The sequence below is a fragment of the Rousettus aegyptiacus genome, unplaced genomic scaffold, assembly GCF_014176215.1.
Source record: "Rousettus aegyptiacus isolate mRouAeg1 unplaced genomic scaffold, mRouAeg1.p scaffold_m13_p_3, whole genome shotgun sequence".
Classification (NCBI taxonomy): Eukaryota; Metazoa; Chordata; class Mammalia; order Chiroptera; family Pteropodidae; genus Rousettus; species Rousettus aegyptiacus.
This window is the reverse complement of record NW_023416306.1, coordinates 172957702-172975474: the sequence shown is the minus strand read 5'-3', so window position 1 is coordinate 172975474 and position 17773 is coordinate 172957702. Positions and strand designations below refer to the sequence as shown.

General features: G+C 66.2%; 2 protein-coding genes across 4 annotated transcripts; one reads left to right on the top strand and one right to left on the bottom strand.

The window, feature by feature from the left end:
• Positions 1 to 1408: 1408 nt before the first annotated feature.
• TRMT61A (tRNA methyltransferase 61A) lies at positions 1409 to 10651 on the bottom strand. 3 transcript variants are annotated; one of them, XM_016121508.2, is made up of 4 exons: positions 9915 to 10651; positions 7607 to 7966; positions 4856 to 5122; positions 1409 to 2683 (listed from the first exon to the last, which is right to left on the bottom strand). In XM_016121508.2, the coding sequence occupies exons 2-4, from the start codon at positions 7935 to 7937 to the stop codon at positions 2424 to 2426; spliced, it is 858 nt and encodes a 285-aa protein (XP_015976994.1). In that variant the 5' UTR covers positions 7938 to 7966; positions 9915 to 10651; the 3' UTR covers positions 1409 to 2423. The 3 variants fall into 3 exon arrangements, with proteins under 3 accessions (XP_015976994.1, XP_015976993.1, XP_036073690.1); XM_016121507.2 differs by lacking the exon at positions 9915 to 10651 and adding an exon at positions 8643 to 8740; XM_036217797.1 differs by lacking the exon at positions 9915 to 10651 and adding an exon at positions 8349 to 8614.
• A 2602-nt stretch (positions 10652 to 13253) lies between these two features.
• CKB (creatine kinase B) lies at positions 13254 to 16571 on the top strand. Its single transcript, XM_016121432.2, has 8 exons — positions 13254 to 13353; positions 13642 to 13853; positions 14041 to 14195; positions 14267 to 14399; positions 14729 to 14900; positions 15579 to 15702; positions 15934 to 16123; positions 16208 to 16571. Exons 2-8 carry the CDS (start codon positions 13661 to 13663, stop codon positions 16384 to 16386), a joined length of 1146 nt encoding a protein of 381 aa, XP_015976918.1. The 5' UTR covers positions 13254 to 13353; positions 13642 to 13660; the 3' UTR covers positions 16387 to 16571.
• Positions 16572 to 17773: the final 1202 nt, after the last annotated feature.

Below are 17773 nucleotides of genomic sequence, written 5' to 3'. Positions count from 1 at the left end.
GCAGGGGTGGGGCGGGGGCAGCGGCAGGGCACAGGGGATTTCCGGGGAAAAGCTGAGGATGAGGGGAGTTCCCAGACATGTCCTTGCCCTGTGACCAGCCCCGTGCCACTGATCGAGGTGACCATCACCGACCTGAGGAAACGTCACTCACTTGCCTAGGCCTCAGCCCTGCCTCCCTGGGCATCAGGCTCCACCCTGCAGGACTGGGGTGCCCTGGAGCTCCTGTTCCTCTGCCGCAGTGGCTCCCAGACCCGGGGCAGCTCTGCGGGGTGTCACGTGATGCGGCGTGGGCTGTGTGGGACCAGAGGCCGCGGGGCAGGATGCTCCTGCCTGGGGCTGGGTGGTGGGAGGTGCAGAGGCTTGAAGGGTGCCCAGGAACTCAGTGCTGACCCATGGCTGGGTGGGCTCCTGGCTGAGGCCGAGCTGGGCCTGGATGGGCGGCTCCCTGGGGTGGGGTCAATGCCTGGAGGCCCAGTGGAGCCGCGGGGCTCATGCACAGGGCCTGAAGAGTGACCCCAACTCCAGAGCGGCTCTGTGCCAGGTGCAGCTGTCCGCAGACAGCAATCCAGGTCCCTGACCCCCGACTTGAAGGCTCCCCACCCAGGTCACTCATTCTGGGGTGTCTGGGCTCTCTCATTCCCTCCGGCTCACACAGACCCAAGCACAGGCCCGTGTCCCACCTGGGGCCGCAGTCCGCCACCGTTGGACGCGGCAGGCCCGTCCCGAAGGCCAGGGCAAGGCCCACGTCCCTCCCCTCTCCCCCAGGCCAGGCGTTTGGACAGGGGTCCAGACGGGTCCTGACCCTGGCAGCAGGGCTACTGGTTCCCGGGACTTTGAGGGGCATTGAGGGGCCACGAGTCTTGCCAGGAGGCTGTGCAGGAAGAGGGGAGGCCACCCAGGCCTGTGGCACTGCCACCGGGAGACTGGTCCTGCAAGCCCCCCTCATGTGGCACCCCTCCAAGGACCCACAAAGTCTGGGGGGTGGCCTCAGTGGGGATGGCAGTTCTGGGCCCTTCAGGGAGCATGAGAAGCACCGAGGTGCTCGTGACGTGACTGCGAGGCCAGCGGGGCTGTGGGGGAGGGGCCCAGAGCCCCGGGGAACACACGCATGCACGCACACACACGTACCCACACGCGTGTGCACACAGGCGCACGCACACACGCTCTCTCTCTCTTCCCCCTTCCCAGGGACAAGTAGCCCTTTCTGCCACCGGGTGGGGGTGGCCACACACTCATCCCTTTGTCTGCCTTGTTCAGGCCGCTGTCCTGCAGTCCGGAGTCCTGTGGCGCCTGCCATGCGACCAGGAGGTGGAGCCGGGCCGGGAGGGCCGCATGTGGGGGAGCCCGGAGGGCCCTGGGGTGCGGGAGGCGCCCTGGCCCGTCGAGGCAGCGGAGAGACGAGCGAGGGTGCGGGGCAGGTGTTTATTCCTCCCCCAGGCACAGCCCCGGGAGCTGTGCCAGCTGAGGGCCCCAGGGCCTCGTCGCGACGTGCGCAAGCTGAGGCCGAAGGCAGACACCAGGGGCCCTTGTGCAGCGGCAGGCAGGGGTGCCGGCCACATCCCACAGGGCTAGGGCAGGTGTGCCCGAGCCCTGGTGTGCTGCCCTCGGTCCTGGAGCTCGCCCCAGCAGCCCCGCGACCCCGAGGCTCCTGCCAGGGCCCGAGGCACCTGAGAAGCTCTGGGGTTGAACAGCTGGGGCTCAAACGGCCCCGGCAGGGACTGGCCAGGTCACCTGAGGAACGTCTCTGCCCTCCTTGGGCTCCTGAGTGACACCGTGTGTTCTCACTGTGGACACCGTGGAAGGCACTTCCGGAGGGGAGGGGGAGTGGGTGGGGTGCCACTCCAGCAGGGAGTGCAGCACCCAGCGGGGCAGGGGCAGGGGCAGGCCAGAGTCCACACGGCAGGGTCACCTCTCCTCTGCTGCTGGGTCGGCACCGGGGAGGGTGGGCAGAGGGGCCAGGCAGGGCCGGGCTCTCGATGAGCCGGGCCGTCGGCCGCGTGTGGCGGCTGGGCCTTGGGGGTCTGGGGGTCTGCTGCAGCACTGCGCCCCTGGTCCCCCTCCTTGAGGCTTTGCTCCCCACCTCCCTCCCTGCTTGGGGCTGCGCAGGAAGGGGTGAGACCTGAGCCCTACCACCTGCATCCCTGGGCCTCGGCACCCAAAAGAGACTCTAGCAGTGGGGGCTTTGTGTGGCAAGGAGCAGGGCGGGGACACTGAGCATGGCGGGGGCGGGGGCTCCTTCCTCAGGGGGGCTGAGGCTGAGGCTGAGGCTGGCCGCCCCGGAGGCCCCTTGCCCGCCCCGCCATCTGTCTACACACAGGCCCGGCGGGCACCCGCTGCCCCTGTAAGGTGGCCGGCAATGGGCTGCGCCTTCCTCCTTGGGCCCGGGGGGCCCCAGCTCCCTGGAGCTCCTGGAGGGCAGCCCACTAGCCCGGGGCCTTGGTGGCGAAGGTCAGGTAGCCAGTGTGGCCCACGGCCTCCTTCATGGGCGTGCCGCTGCGGAAGGGGCTGGCGTCGGGGCCGGGGCTGGCCCCCAGGTCCGGCGCGGGCAGGCTGACGGTCCGCACGTTGTACAGCCGCGGCAGTGCCTCCAGCGTGCTGAGCTCCGAGAAGCCTCTGGCCGCCAGCGCCTGGCATGTGCGCTGCACCTGCTCGATGCACGGCGAGAAGGAGCAGAAGCGGCCACCTGCAGGGAGCAGGACAGGGTGTCAGCGGGCAGGGGGCTGCAGGACCCCTGCGCCCGCCTGCCCGCCCGGCAGCCTCCTCTGGCCCGGTGTCTACGGCTGGCACTGCAGGTCAGAGGCACTGCTACCCCTGGTCCCTCCAGGAGCAGGCGCTGGCAAAGAAACCACACAGTGAGTGAGGAGGTTAGATGCCTGGACCCCACCCTGAGGTCTGAGGCTGGCCGTGTGCTCTGGCCACAAAGAGTCAGGGTCAGGGACCAGGGTGAAGGACAGGCTGGGGGTTAATGGAGCCTTGGCCTCACAGCTGCCAGTGTGTGGGGCACAGAACAGCTCTAACCACACACCCCTAACTAGATGGATCTAATCAGATAGGTCTAACCAGACAGCCATAACCACACAGGTCTAACCAGACAGCTCCCAACCAGAGGGCTCTAACCTGATTGCTCTAACCAGACAGGTCTAACTAGACAGCCCTAACCAGACAGACATAACCCTACAGCTGTAACCATAGCCTGAACCACACAGATCTAATCAGATAGGTCAGACCAGACAGCCCTAACCAGATGGCTCTAACCAGACAGGTCTAACTGAACAGCCCTAACCACACAGCTCGAACCAGACAGTGCAGCACAGAGCTGGGGTGGGAAGGGGGCTGCGGGAGGTGGGGGCGCTGCCGGCACAGGAAATTAAAGGCTGTCACCACCTCCCGGGAAGTGGAGGCGCCTACTCTGCGCGAGCCGGAAGGCCAAGGATGACAAGGCGGGGGCGGAAGCTGACAGGCCCTTTCTGCCACCTCCCACTGGGGGCCGCCCGCCGTGCACCCCGGCCTGGCCTAGTGCCAGCCTAGGTCCTGATCCTGGCAGGGAGCGCCTGGGGAAGCCAGGGCGGAGGAAGGGATGTGGCTCGGGAGAGGCCTCGATTGCCCACGAGGCCTGGTCACCTCAACCATGCCAGGGGACGCGGGTCCCTGTCACGGCTGTGGGGCAGTCTGGGCTTGGAGGAGGCACAGACTGCTTGATGCCAGCTCAGAGAGGGCACAGTGTCACTGCCAAGAGGGTAACTGACCCCTGTGCATGCCGCGAGGGGCACTGAGGCCCCACTAGGTGAGGGCCTGAGCCTGCCGGCCAGCCTGAGGCCCAGGGTTGCCGGCCTGGGCGAGCAGCAGGCGGGCGAGCAGCCAGCAAGCGCAGATGTACGAGCGAGTCAAGAGCCTCTGGCCCAGAACAAACCGGTCCAAGGAAAGAGCCCAGAGGAGGGGCTTGGAGGGGCACACGGGACAGGGACAGATGGCGTGGCTCCTCCGGGCCGGCCACCGGCAAGGCGCTGCGGCAGCCAGAGGGAGGCCGGGGAGTGGGCCTGCCTGGGCTCGGCCGAGGCTGGGCAGCTGGCTCTGGACTCCCTGGGACAGAGGCCTAGAATCACCGACGTCCCTGGAGTGAGGGCAGGGGCCCCACCGGTGCCCAGGGCAAAGTGGAGGGGACGGAGTGTGGGGGAGCAAGGGCTGCCCCTTTCCCCAGCCCCAGGCCGCCCTGGCAGAGACCAGGGGCCCAGACATCCAGGGCCGAGCCTGAGCCAGCCAGCAGGGGACCCACTGGCCGCTACCTTGCTGTGGGGGCACCTGGCATCTGTCTCTCAGAGGGGCAGCCCTGCCCCCTCCATACAGGCTCAGCTGGGAGGGGCAAGCGGCCCGGCGGCCCGAGCTGCTCCTTCTCCAGAAAAGGGAAAAACCCAGGGCCGGGCCAGCGCCTCCCTGGCTGGCAGCCCGCTTCCTGCCTCCACACCAGCATCTTCCCTAAAAGGGACCCGCTCTCCCGGCTCCTGGCTTGGGGGAGGGGAGACTCCGCAGGGAAACCACTGGGTCATGGGCTGACCCTGACCTCTGACACGCCCAGCACTGCAAGCCCACCCCTCGCTCGGGCGGGGCTGCCACATCCCCCAGTGGACTCAGACGTCTTTGGGCACGTGCCCGGCTGGAGCTCTGCGCTCCCCGGCCTGACTCTGCAGAGCCTTACCTGCTCACCAGGTGGCTTCCCTGGCTCCCGGGCCAGCCTGACTCATCCCTGCCTTGGGCCACTAGGGGCCCCAGCCACTGTGTGGCCTGGCGATTTCTGGCCCCTCTGGGCTTCAGAGGACCCAGAGCTGGGCCCCACCCCACCCCCAGGACCCTGATGCACCTTCGACCTTCAGGGCGTCCCAGGCGTGGCCCACGGCCTCCCAAGGGGACGGGATGTCCAGGAAGACGGCGTCCGCCACGTGGCTCACGCCGAAGCCGCTCCGGCACACGTCCTGGTTGTGCACGGTCACCCAGCGGCCCACGCGGTGCTCCTGGAACTCGTCCCGCGCCTTCTCTGCCCGCTGCTGGTGAAACTCCACCGTGTGGAGGTGGCCCGTGGGCGCAATGGTGCGGATGATGGCATGGGACACAGAGCCGCTGCCAGTGCCTGGGGGACGGGACGGGCGTCAGGCCGCACTGCTGGGGCCACACAGGAAACCACCCCATCCTCGCCCTCGCCCAGGGAGACCCGCACGGGGCCCACGAGGCCGGCCGGCCCAGGTCACCAGCGGGCATCGTTTGTAGGCGTCTGTCGGTCCTGGCTGCCCAGGGTTTGGGTCCTGACGCCAGCTCAGGGAACCACTGGGTCAGGGGCTGACCTCTGGCCTCTGGCTGGGGTGCGGACGAGTCGGGATTGACCACGGACGTCTGCAGTGGGTCCAGGTGGGAGAGTGGCCACCCCGTCCACTGCACAGACCTGGAGACCAGGTTCTGTGACAGGCTGGACTGGCCCGAGGTGCCGCAGGACTCCCGGCCCCCTGAGCTCCCGGCCCACCCAGGTCGCTCTGTCTCCCCTGCTCCGAGAGACGCTGCTCTGCCCCGCCCTGCTGCACCTCGTGGAGCCACGACGCCATCTGGCCGGGGAGCTTCTCTCCCCGCATGCCATCGACTCCGTGTCCCTCCAGCCACACGGGCCACTCCTCGGCTTCTTTTGGGGCTGCCCCTCCACCTGACTTCTCATGCTGCAGTGCCAGGCCAGGGCCTGCGTCCCTCACCCCCTCCCCCACCGCCCTGATGTCCCCCCGACCCATGGCTGCAGATGCCATTTACAGCTGCCGACTTCCCAGAGCCAGGTCCCTCCACTCGACTCCCACCCAGCAGCCACTGCACATCCCCTGCTTCCCCTCAAGACCCAAACAGCACTGGCTGGACCTGATCCAGCCCCGCCCACTCCTGCCAAGCCTGCCTCAGCCTCAGCAGCCACACCCCTCAGCAGAGGCCACCAGGAGCCAGGAGCCGCCCTTGACTCCTGTTCCCACTGACATCTGACCCACCAGGAACTCTGCCGCCACCTTCCACACCTCTCCAGGAGCCAGGCCATGCCTTGTCTTGTCCCCACCTGCCTGCCACACCCACCTGGGCCCCTCCCTCCTGGCTCTGCAGAAGCCACCAAACTGGCCACCTTCAATCCTGTCTCGACACCGCAGACAGACTGGGCCCTGCACACGGGCCGAGCCCCCCTTCCCACGACGGGTAGAGTCAGGCTTCTAGCAGCGCTCCGGGCTGTGCCCTGTTCCCCCCACCCTCATGTCCTGACCCTGCTCCCGGCCTCTGTGACGTCCCTCACACAGGGCCTCCACACAGTCTCCCCCAGGGTGACACTCTCCATCGGCTCTTGGGTACCTCATCACTTCTGACTCAGTGTCGCCTCTGCAGAGAGGTCTTCCCTGATGGCCCAAGAGGGACCTCCTCTGAGTGACCGTGAACTTGCAGCCCTGTCTCACAAGCCTCAGTCAACACACTGAATTGGTCACACTGGGCTTGATGCCCATGCCCTTTGGAGAAGCAGAAACCTGGTCTGTCTCGCCCACAGTTCCTAGAAGGGCAGGCGGCACATGTGAGGGGTCCAGAAGTGTGCCCACAGACCGAGCTCTTTTCACTTGAGGGGAGTGAGGCCTGGGCTAAGGGGGCGCAGGGAGCAGCAAGGATGGGGCGGGCTGAGTTCTGCCGTCCACCTGCCGCCGGTGCCCAGGGATCCCTGTGCAGAGCACTCGGCCTCTGTGCTGCCCCTTCCACTCTCTGACCCAGAGCCTAGGGCCTGAACCCGACTCCTCCCATTTCAAAGTGACTGGCTGGGCAACAGGGACCATCCAGTTGTCCACGTGGAGAAACCAAGGCTCAGAGATGGAGAGGATGGCCTGAAGCCCTCAGAGAGCTGGCGGCATTGGTGTGGGGACCTCTTCGGGACCCCAAGCCCAGCTGTCCAGCCCATGAAGAACGTGCCGGGAGCCCAGGCTCAAGCGGGCCTGGGCCGCGTGCTTCGGTCTCCACCCCAGATGGTCCCAGCACTTCTGGGTGTGTCTGTGTGCGTAAGGGCCCGGAACAGCTGGTCTTCAGGCACTTCTACCTGCACCCCAGGTCCTGGGCTCAGCGACAATGATGCTGGCCGGAGATGCACAAGGGGCAGGCTCCCCACCTACCATGAGCACCTGGGAGCTGCCTTGGCCATCCTCCAGGAAGGGGCACCCCTCAGCCCTGGGCCTGGGGCTCCCATTCGCAGCAGTCAGGGACTGCTAGGCCCGGCACCCCCTGCCCTTTTGTCAGCCCAGCATAGGGACTGGAGGTCAGCACCTCGGTCAGCACCGGGCAGCTCTCTGGCCCTCTCCCACCCAGGCAGGTGCGACCCTTCTCGGGGCCTATCCTTGGTCACCCTAACAGTGCTCACTCAGATGACAGCACCAGCCTCCTACCTAACCAGCTTGCCTCTGCCCTCACTCCCTGTAGACCCCCCAGTAAGCCCCTGCTAAAGCAGAGTCCAGGAGCCACGCCCATCTTTGGGAAGGGCATGCTGGAGGCTGTCTACGTGTTGGGTCTGACCTCCCCCTTCGCGGCCAGTCCTCAGAGGAGAACCGAAGCAGCCCGAAGAACTCACCGGATTCACAGACCACAGAGCCAGGCCGAAGCTCCAGCATCATGGTGAGCAGGGCAATGTCAGTGGAGTAGAGGATCTGAGTGCGGTGTGGCAGGTTCAGCGTCCAGAGCTCGGGGGTGGGGTGCAGCACGTAAACCCAGCCGCCTCGGCCGCAGGTCACCTTGGAGCCGAAGGGGCGGCCGATGAGGTCTACGGAGTGCCGCAGGACGCCGTGCCGGGTCTGGGTCTGGGCCCCACGCTGCACACGGACTGCCACCATGGCGCCGTGGCCCAGCGACAGGATGGCGGTGTCGCCCTCTTTGATCAGCTCCTCGTAGCCCACGAAACTCATGGCGTTGCTGTCTCGCGTGTGCCAGGGGCCTGGAAAGAGGTGCGTCGGGGCTCAGTACAAAGGGTGTCAGGAGGCAGGACGTGCATGGCGACACCCAGATCCTGAGCCTGGGCGCGGGGATGGGGTGAACGGCTCGGGCCCTGGCACTGTCCACCTGGGCAGCCCAACAGGGCCACCCCTTGGCCTGACATTTGGTCCCAGTCATGAGACGGGGCCCTTCTTGGTCGGCTCATGAGACAGGAGCCATCAGCTCAAACCACAGAGGGACTTAGGCCAGGCGAGGGCAGAGGACCGGCGGAAGGATTCCCACAGAGCTAGAGCCTGACCCTCTTGTCCCCCTTCTCCAGAGCCTGGTTCCCATTCTGGCCTGAGAGGAGAGCGGCCACCAGCCAGGGAGCAACAAACGGTCACCTCCATTCCAGGTTCCATTCCGCGGAACCCCTTCTCCTCAATCTCTCCCAAGGCAGGCTTTTGGGAAGACGGGTTGGAAGGGGGATGGAGGAGAGGCAAGGACCCCAAAAGCAGAGTCTGGGGACGCGCAGTGGGCCTTAAAACGAAGCACTGGCTGGATCAGTGCAAAGCGGGGGCGGGTCAGGCCGGGCCGGCAACGGGCTGGGAGTGGCCCACCCAGGGCTGGGGGGACGCGCAGGGCCCGCAGGGGCGACCCCCGCCCGCCCCATGCCACGTGGCCCCGCGGAGTCTCACCAGCGACACCCGGTCGGCTCCCGGAGGGGGAGGCTCCGCACGTGGCTGCGCGACAGCGGCCAAGTACTTCCGGCCCCGGCCGGCGCCCGGCGATGACGTCACGGCGCCGCGCGGTCCCCGGGATGGCGGGGTCCGCGGGCTGCCCCTCCCGCCCCCGCGCGCGCCCCCGGGCGGCTTCCTCCGGGGTGCGCGTTCCTGTGTCGACACGCGCCCGAGCGACGCCCAGGACAGGGCCCCGAGGGCCACTGCCCAGCCCCGTGAGGACACTTTGCCGTAGACACTTTGTCTTTGCAAATCGCCCTGGGAACACGCCTGACCGGGCCCCAGGGTGCATTCCAGAACATGGAATCGCCGGTCAGAGGGTCGTCCCGGAAGGCTTTAGCTGGGGTCAGCCAGGGCGCCGGAGACGGGGGTGTGGCAGGGTCTGCAGAAGTGGCCTTCCGCCCCGGCGCCGCCTCTCCCTGGCCCGCCTCTCCCGCGGGGACCCATTCTCCGGAGTGCAGAAGCTGCTTACAGGAGGGAGGGGGTCCTGGGTCCCCTCTTGGGACCCAGGATGCAATGAGCTGCATGAAATGGGCCCGCTCTTGGCTCAGAGAGGACTGGGCCCCGTGGCCTGAGCGGGGGACTGGGGGAGGGGCAGAAAAGGGAAGCAGCAGGCCATTATGTCTCAGCAGGGCTGACTCTGAGCCATTTCCTCTGGGAAGTGTGTGTGGGGGAGGGGGCACAGAGGACCGGGGACGCAGACTGCTTGCCTCCAGCATTCAGCTCCCTGCAACCAGGGCTTGTCCTGTTCGCCCTGGGACTGGAGAGTGGTAGAGATGCCCCCAGCCCACCCAGCTAGCCCAGGGCCAGTTCGTAATAACCCTAGGTGACACTTCTCAGGCCCAGGTTGCTCCAGCCTGGCAAAAGGGGAGTGGCTGGTCCCCCACAGAACCAGCCCCTGCCTCTTCGCTGAGCCCTGGGAGCCTGTGGAGCTCTCTGAACAATTCCTCCTGCGGGGTCACAGCTGGCCAGGGTGTCTGTGGCCCTTGCCATGGGCCCCTGGGAGTTCATGGTGGAAACCCAGGTGCCTGGCCTCAGCCCCTCCTTGCCCCTGCGCTGGCCGGGCCTGGGTTGGGAGCTCCAGAGACGAGAAGGTGAGGAGCTGTCTGTGTCTCCCGCTCTCCGTGGGTTCACATCTGTGGGGCCCGCTGCCCAGGGGGCTGCATCGTGGACCCCCTGCCTCCAGCTCTCCACGCTGAGACAACCCAGCGCCCTCTGCGGCTCACCAACCTCTGCTTCAGGTGCCTTTGCTTCGCCTCTTTAGTGTTGCACCACCCGAATCACCCCTTAATTGCTCCCCTGAGAGACTTCAATTTTCCACTTCTGGGGGATCTTCCTTCCCCAGCCACTCAGCTGTGGCATGGAGCTGAGGTTGGGCGCCTAAGTCCAAATTAAGACTTGTTGACTTGGCAGTGGTTTCCTGTGGTTTCGACTTCCTATTTTCCTCTCTGTCCCTGACTGGCTGACCAGCTCCTCCAATGCCCCCTCCTCCAGGCAGCCTTCCCAGAGCTGCCCATCCGCTCCATCTGAGCCTGCTCAGCCCTCAGCCTGAGCCCTCAAGCTCCAGCCGCTGCCGACTCCCCAGGCTGAGTGGGCACCTTCCCCTGGGTGGAGTTTGTATATCAGGACTCGCCCAACAAGAACTGATGCTAAGTAAGCCCAGCTCAGTGTCACTGCACTGAATCGTCCCCACAGCCTAGTAGGAAGGGACCACTTTACACACGGGGAAACAGACCCAGGGAGGTTAAGTAACTTGCCTAAGGGCACGTGGCCAAAGTGGGATTGGGATTTAAAGCTGGCAAACCTGGCTGCAGGGGGGCAATGGCAGGTCTGCAGACAGGTGGGAACAGGCGGGCAGGAGCCCCTGGAGGAGAGGGAGAAGCGGGGGGTGCCCGCTGGGGGTGGCTGCGCGGCCCGCATCCCAGGCAGGGATCAGGTGACCGGAGGGCCCCTTCTGTCTGACCAGCCCAGCCAAGTGACCCACTGTGCTGCGATCCCAAGGCAGCCCTGCTTTTCTCCTGACCCCAGCCACCTTCCCCTCTGGGTCCCTGCTCAGGGACAGGGCACCAGGAGAAAACAATGCTTCAGAGGATGGCCAGTCTCTAGACACCCCCCCCCCCCCGGGGCCTGGAGCCTGGCCCTGCCCCCGCCCCTGGCCCACCTGTGCCTGCCCTGCTGAGGAGGGGGACAGGATCTGTGGATGAAAGGCAGGAATTCCTTGGAGCCTCCCCACCCCCGGGGGCCCTGGTAGTTAATATGTAACCAAGCGTGATTTCTGAGAAATCTGGACCATAAACTGGCCAAGTGATGTCACCTGGCTTCTCACCTGGACGCCACCAAACCGGCTTCTGTGGGCCCTGGGGAAAGTGAAGGGTCCACAGATGAGAGCAAGGTCAGCCAGGGGGAGTGTTCTGGCTGAGGTGAAGGGTGGTGCCCTTCAGACCTCCGGCCCGTCGCCCTGCTGTGACCTCCCCAGTGTGGACCTTACTAGGGGAGGGAGCGGAAATGGGGGTTCTCTCCCCCACCCCACAAAGCGGTCAGGTCTTTGGCAACCTGAGGGTGATGGGAGGAGGGAGCCTTCTGTGAAGCTGGGGAGGCTTTAGACAAAGAGGAAGCCCCGAGGACTCCACCCTCCACCCGCTCAGGGTCCGAAAGCTCAGTCAGCCTGCAGGGCCTGCAGCTCTGGTTTCTAGAAACAGAAACTTGAGCCCCTCAGGCCTTTGGGATGGGGGAGGTGGGAGGGCAGCTGTGCACAGTTAGAAAATTGAGGAGGAGGGGCTGCAGGGGCCAGAGTGCAGGAATTCCAGGCTTAAGGGACACCTGCTGTCTGGCCAGCCCAGACCATTTGTCTTTTTACAATGGTTTGGATCTAAAAAAAACAAAAACAAAAATCAAACAAACGAAACACCCAAAATGCTGACTGGGAACAGGTCAAAGCACTCTAAGGTGAGCTGGAGAAGAGGCAGGAGCCCTTCTGCTGTCATGACGGGACAGCCAGGGACAGCCGATGAGCACGCGGAGGGGCCCGATGCGCTTCTCCCTTGGGTCCGGCTTCAATGTCCCCTCCCCAAATACACTGGAATTCCTCGCTCTGCCCCGCCCCCCGGCCGCACCCGGCTCCTCCCGTCTCCCGCTGGCGCTTTGCTCGCTTGGCTGCTTGCAACCGGCCAGTCTTCCCCCAGCCGCAGCTCCTTCACCTGGCAGCCCAGAGCCCTCTGTGGAGACCTGCGGGATTTTGTTAAATATGCACGTAGATAAGGGGTTCCTCCTCTCGTGCTTTCTTCGCGAAGCAACATACTGTAGGCATTAACCTCAGAAGCACCAATTCACTCTTTTTAATGGCTGCCTAATATCCCGTACTGGGTACACGCCTCCCTACCCCATGGCCAGTGCCCAGGTGATGGGCTTCGAGTTATATCCAGGTTAGTTGGTTTGTTGTTCCCACCACACAACTCTAGGTCTGTCTGCAGAGAGCTGAGACTGTCCTTTCTATAGGCTGGATTCCTAGAAGTAGGATTGTTGGGTCAGCAGTATGAACATTTTCAATTTTAATAGATACTGCCAAATTACTTTCCCAAAAGGATGTAGCAGTTCGCAGTTGCAGGCAGCGTGTGAACGCCTGTCTCCCCACATTCCACCCCATAGCCAGCTCTGGCTGGTGTGTCAATCTGACATTTTTGCCAATCCGTGTGTGTTGGGGGTAGCAGAAAGTAGAGTCGTTTTAATGTGCACGATTCTGATTTTGAGTGAGTTTTTTCTTCTTTTTTTAAATCTCACCTATATTTATGGTTTGTCAGTGTTTCTTCCCCTTTTTGCCGGGGTCTCTGGCGGCCGCCTTTGGGTGCGAAGTGCTGAGACTGAACATGTCCCCTGTCGAGAGGTGCGGTGCGCAGGGCTGGGGTCTAGAGGCTGACGGTGGTCTCCCCGGGGGTCTCTTAGGGCCGCGGTGTTCCCGAATCTATCAGGAGGGGAAGGGCCGGGGGTCTCTGGCTTGAATCCCCCGGAGCCCGGGAACTTGTCCAAGGTCAAGGGATCGCGGGTGCCGCCAGGCTGGGCCGCAGCCAGACTGCGCCTTCAGTGCGCCTTCGCTCTGCACCAAGACCGCCCCGGAGATGCCTGCGGGCACCTTGAGGAAGGTCGGCGGCTCCGAACCAGCTGGGACCGGGTGGGTGGGGGGGAGGCAGGAAGCCCAGGACGCTCTCGCGCGGCCCCTGGCCGCCACGGGGACTGTGGCGGGACGAGGGAAGGCAGCGGCCGGGATGCAGATGAGCCCTAACGTCCCCAAGTACCCGGGGCTCTCCTGCCTCAGTTTCCCGCCCGGAGGCAGCGTCGGGGGGAACGCCAGGATGTCCAAGGGTCTGAGGTTCTGGCTTCGGTGTTCTGGGCCAGAGTAGGGTGGGGTAGGAGGGCTGCGCGGGGTCCCTGCGAAGGGACACTCGGGGTGGCAGGCTGGCGGAGGGGGTGGTCTGGGTCTGTGGGCGGCGGACAAAGCGAAGGCACCACCCCGCGGCGCGGACCAATGGAATGAATGGGCTATAAATAGCGGCCAATGGGCGGCCCGCGCTGCGCCCCTTAAGAGCCGCGGGAGCGCGGCGCGGCCGCTGTTCGCCTGCGCCGCGCTCCCGGGTCTGCCGAAGCGCCGAGCCTTCCTCTGACGCCCGGCCGCCGGGTGAGTGGGCCCGAGGGCCGGGGACGGCTGCGCGGGGCGCCGGGGCGGGGGCGCTGCGCACGGAGGGGTCGTGGGGACCGCGGCGTCCTGCGCTCCGGGGCCTGCCGCCTGGAGCGCGCGCGCCGTTTGGCCCCGGGTTCTAGGCTGTGCGGGCGCCAGCTGCGGACCCCGCTGACCTTGGCGGCGTCCCAGGGTGACTGGGGGCAAAGGCCGCGGGGTCCTGCGTGGCGGCAGGCCCCGGGAGGCCGGCTGCGCCGGGCGCTCAGTGATGCCCGCGTCTCCCCGCAGCCCGCCGCCCGCCGCCGCCATGCCCTTCTCCAACAGCCACAACACGCTCAAGCTGCGCTTCCCGGCCGAGGACGAGTTCCCCGACCTCAGCAGCCACAACAACCACATGGCCAAGGTGCTGACCCCGGAGCTGTACGCCGAGCTGCGCGCCAAGAGCACGCCGAGTGGCTTCACGCTGGACGACGTCATCCAGACCGGAGTGGACAACCCGGGTACGCGCGCCCGTCCTGGGGCCGGGACGCCGGCGCCCAACCCGCGCGACATCCCCGGGGCCAGCGCCCTCCAGACTGCTCTTCGGGCCGGGGTCCCCGCGCCCCCTCCCCGGGCGCAGCCGCAGGGTCCTCGGCTGCTTGCTCAGGCCTGGCAGTGACGTCACTGTCCCCGTTCTGCGCCCCCCAGGCCACCCCTATATCATGACGGTGGGCTGCGTAGCGGGCGACGAGGAGTCGTACGACGTGTTCAAGGAGCTCTTCGACCCCATCATCGAGGACCGGCACGGCGGCTACAAGCCGAGCGACGAGCACAAGACTGACCTCAACCCCGACAACCTGCAGGTGCGGGGCTGCCCGGGCGGCGGGGAGGGCTAGGAGGGGTGTCCCGCGGCTCACGCCAGCTCGGCCCGCAGGGCGGCGACGACCTGGACCCCAACTACGTGCTGAGCTCGCGCGTGCGCACCGGCCGCAGCATCCGCGGCTTCTGCCTCCCCCCGCACTGCAGCCGCGGGGAGCGCCGCGCCATCGAGAAGCTCGCGGTGGAAGGTAGGGGTCGGCGGGCGAGCCGCCTCCGCGGCCCCGTCCCCGTTCCCGGCCCCGGCCGCGTTCCCAGCCTTGGCCCCAGCCCCGTTCCTGTCCGCGGCCGCGCCCCGGCTTGTTTGCCGGTCACCCGAGCCGCCGCCGCGGCCTTATCTGCGCGTGCGGTCCGGTTTCCCCGAGATGGAGGCCCGGCGAGGGCCGCCCGACGGGACCGCGTGGACCGCCGCCCCGCAGGGCAGGGCGCGCGGGGTGGGCGCGGGGCGGCGGGCCCGTGAGGCCGGAGCGGGGTGGGGCCCGGGCCCCGCGGCCTGGCCCCTGAGCGCGCCCCTCCGCAGCGCTGTCGAGCTTGGATGGCGACCTGGCCGGCAGGTACTATGCACTCAAGAGCATGACGGACGCGGAGCAGCAGCAGCTCATCGACGACCACTTCCTCTTCGACAAGCCCGTGTCACCCCTGCTGCTGGCCTCCGGCATGGCTCGCGACTGGCCGGACGCCCGTGGAATCTGGTGCGTGCCTTCTCCCCTCCCCCTCCCGCGGCTCCCCCACCCTCCCGGGCGCCCTGCCCCCACCGACGCCTGGGAGCAGGAGGGAGGGGCGGCGTTCCCGGGACAGGTTTGGTGCCGCCCAGGCTTCCTCGCAGGTGACCTTGACCGCGCAGGCAGGTTTGTAGAGACCCAGCGGAGGAAGGCTTCGGCCTCGGGATCTTAGAGGTGGGGGACAGGTCGTGTTGATGTCTCTCCTTCACCCCCCTCTTGGGAGCTTTGGCTCCTTGTTTTTCTCACCCGCTCCCACCCTGCGGGACTGCCAGGTGCCGTGTGACGCAGGCGCTTCCCAGTGGGGGTGGGGGAGGGGTTACAGCCTCCTGCTCCCACTGTCTATAGGAACGGTGCTTCCCCTGGGGGGCTGTCCTGGCTGCCCAGTGCTGCTCACCTCTTAAGGTGGGGGACCTTGCTCCCCCCAGCCCCAGCACATGACCAGGATGGGGTGCCGATCAGGGCTTTCGTAACCCTTTCTGCACCCCCCCCACGCGCGCATTGTGATAGAGCTGGAGTCCCCCGTGCAGCAGAAAGGAGCCCCTAGGACCTGCGGAGGTCCTGGGGCCTGGGGACCCCCTATGGATTTTTTCCGGCTGTGCCCTGAGACCAGGGTTGGAGGCAGTGGCTTGACTGTGCCCCTCCCCCCAGGCACAATGACAACAAGACCTTCCTGGTGTGGGTGAATGAGGAGGACCACCTGCGGGTCATCTCCATGCAGAAGGGGGGCGACATGAAGGAGGTGTTCACCCGCTTCTGCAACGGCCTCACCCAGGTCAGGCCTGGGCATCTGCGGCCGGGCTGGCTCGGGCGGGCGTCGGTGCCGGGGCGGGGACAGGGCCAAGCCCCGAGCTCGGGCAGAGATGGGGGTGCCCTACCAGGCACCCTGGGGAGCCCAGGTCTCAGTCACCGCAGGGTCCTGCCAGGGGCTTCTGGGTCCCAACGGGTCCCTTACGGGTTGGGGTGTCTCACCAGACCTCCCCTGTCACACCTTCTCCACCTCCAGATTGAGACACTCTTCAAGTCTAAGAACTACGAGTTCATGTGGAATCCTCACCTGGGCTACATACTCACCTGCCCGTCCAACCTGGGCACAGGGCTGCGGGCAGGTGTGCACATCAAGCTGCCCCACCTGGGCAAGCATGAGAAGTTCTCGGAGGTGCTCAAGAGGCTGCGGCTTCAGAAGCGAGGCACAGGTGAGTGGGGCGGGGGCTGCTGGCGGGTCTCGCCCCTGGGGCAGCCCCCCGACGCCAGCCTTGCTGACCCGACTGTCTCCCCAGGCGGTGTGGACACAGCCGCTGTGGGTGGGGTCTTCGACGTCTCCAACGCGGACCGCCTGGGCTTCTCGGAGGTGGAGCTGGTGCAGATGGTGGTGGACGGCGTAAAGCTGCTCACCGAGATGGAGCGGAGGCTGGAGCAGGGCCAGGCCATCGACGACCTCGTGCCGGCCCAGAAGTGAGGCCCCGCCTGCATCTGTCAGCACCGCCGGCCCTGCTGCTTCCCAGCTTATTGCCCGGGCAGTGCCCGCCGCGCACCCCTGAGCCCTTAGCCTCGCTGTAGAGACTTCTGTCGCCCTCGGTAGAGTTTATTTTTGTGATGGCTAAGATGTTGCTGATGCTGAAATAAAATAGGGTTCTGGCCTGCCCCGAGTCCCAGTGTGAGTGCTGCCCCCCAGGGGCAGCCTGGGCCCGGGCCGGGCCGAGTCTCCGGCCGGCCCGCAGTGTTTCATCTTCTGTAGGAGACGGTCATCAGGAGGCCGCGGTGCCCACCCAGTCCTATCCCGCGAATCCCTCCTGGCCACCCTACTTGGCTTCCTTGCAGGCCTGGGGTGGGATAGGGGGAGGGACAAGGGGAGGGAGGAGCTCCAGGGTGACAGAGCCCCAATCTGAACATCTAAGGACATCTGGGCCTGGAGGGTGGAGCCTGGCACGTTGCTCAGCCCCCTCAGAGTGGGGGCGGCGTGGGCCCTGTGAGGGGAGTGGCAGGCTCCCTGAAACTTGACACTTTTCTGTCCCCCCCCCCCCGAAACCCCCATCTTCCTCACCCCGGCAGCATCTCCTTGCGTCTCCTGTCCTCCCCAGCACCTCCTCTATCTGCCAAACAACCTCTCTACCCCCCACCCCCGCCCCACCCCTGGGTGCTGCTCTCTCCCTTCCAGGAAGTCCCGGGCCTTACGTCCCTATCCCTGTGGCCCTGCAGCCCTGCGGCCTCCTCTCCAGGACCCTCCTGTCCTCTCGGCCTCCCATGCTGGGGCCAGTCACAGGGTCCCCTGGCCGGGAGGCAGATTGGTGCTGTTCCTGGTCTGTTTCCCAGCTGCTCCCCAGCTGCCACTGTCCCTGACTGGTTTCTCGGGGCCCAACCACAAAGTGGGCACCCTGAGGGACACATTAGGGCTTGGGGCGCTAAGGTGGGTGCAGTGAGCCCGCCAGGGGCGGGCTGTCTTCCTTCGCCAGCTCAACTCTGGACAGTCTGTGCTGCCACCTGCTGGCCGGGCCGCCTCTGTCCTGCCGCCCCACCGGCACCAGGGCCGGGGGCACACCAACTCCTCAAGCTTGGGAGGCAGGCCCTGCTCTCTCTAGGTTACCGTGACTGACAGCAACTGGGCACGGCCTCTGCGCCCACTGCATCGTGGGCTGGGCACTTCTGCCCACTAAAGTTGGCGCTCTTAGGTCCTGGCCTGGGGAAGCCGGTCAACCCAGACACGGGCTCAGGACGAGCAGGTTGGGGGACTGTAGAGGAGCAGGAGCCACAGGAGGTGTGTCTTGGCATCTGCTTCAGTGGCCGGGCTTGGTCTGAGGGGCCCGTGCAGGTGGGGCCCAGGCTGGGGCGAGGCGCGGGTCCAGAGA

What these genes read in the sequence shown, in the direction of transcription:
- CKB (XM_016121432.2), top strand. Translation starts at nt 13,661, where the DNA reads ATGCCCTTCTCCAACAGCCACAACACGCTCAAGCTGCGCTTCCCGGCC. An exon ending in CGAGAAGCTCGCGGTGGAAG is followed by an intron (nt 14,400 to 14,728) that starts GTAGGGGTCGGC and finishes GCCCCTCCGCAG; the next exon opens with CGCTGTCGAGCTTGGATGGC. An exon ending in CCGGACGCCCGTGGAATCTG is followed by an intron (nt 14,901 to 15,578) that starts GTGCGTGCCTTC and finishes CCCTCCCCCCAG; the next exon opens with GCACAATGACAACAAGACCT.
- TRMT61A (XM_016121508.2), bottom strand. Translation starts at nt 7,937, where the DNA reads ATGAGTTTCGTGGGCTACGAGGAGCTGATCAAAGAGGGCGACACCGCC. An exon ending in CTCTGTGGTCTGTGAATCCG is followed by an intron (nt 5,123 to 7,606) that starts GTGAGTTCTTCG and finishes CCCGTCCCCCAG; the next exon opens with GCACTGGCAGCGGCTCTGTG. An exon ending in GGACGCCCTGAAGGTCGAAG is followed by an intron (nt 2,684 to 4,855) that starts GTGCATCAGGGT and finishes TGCTCCCTGCAG; the next exon opens with GTGGCCGCTTCTGCTCCTTC.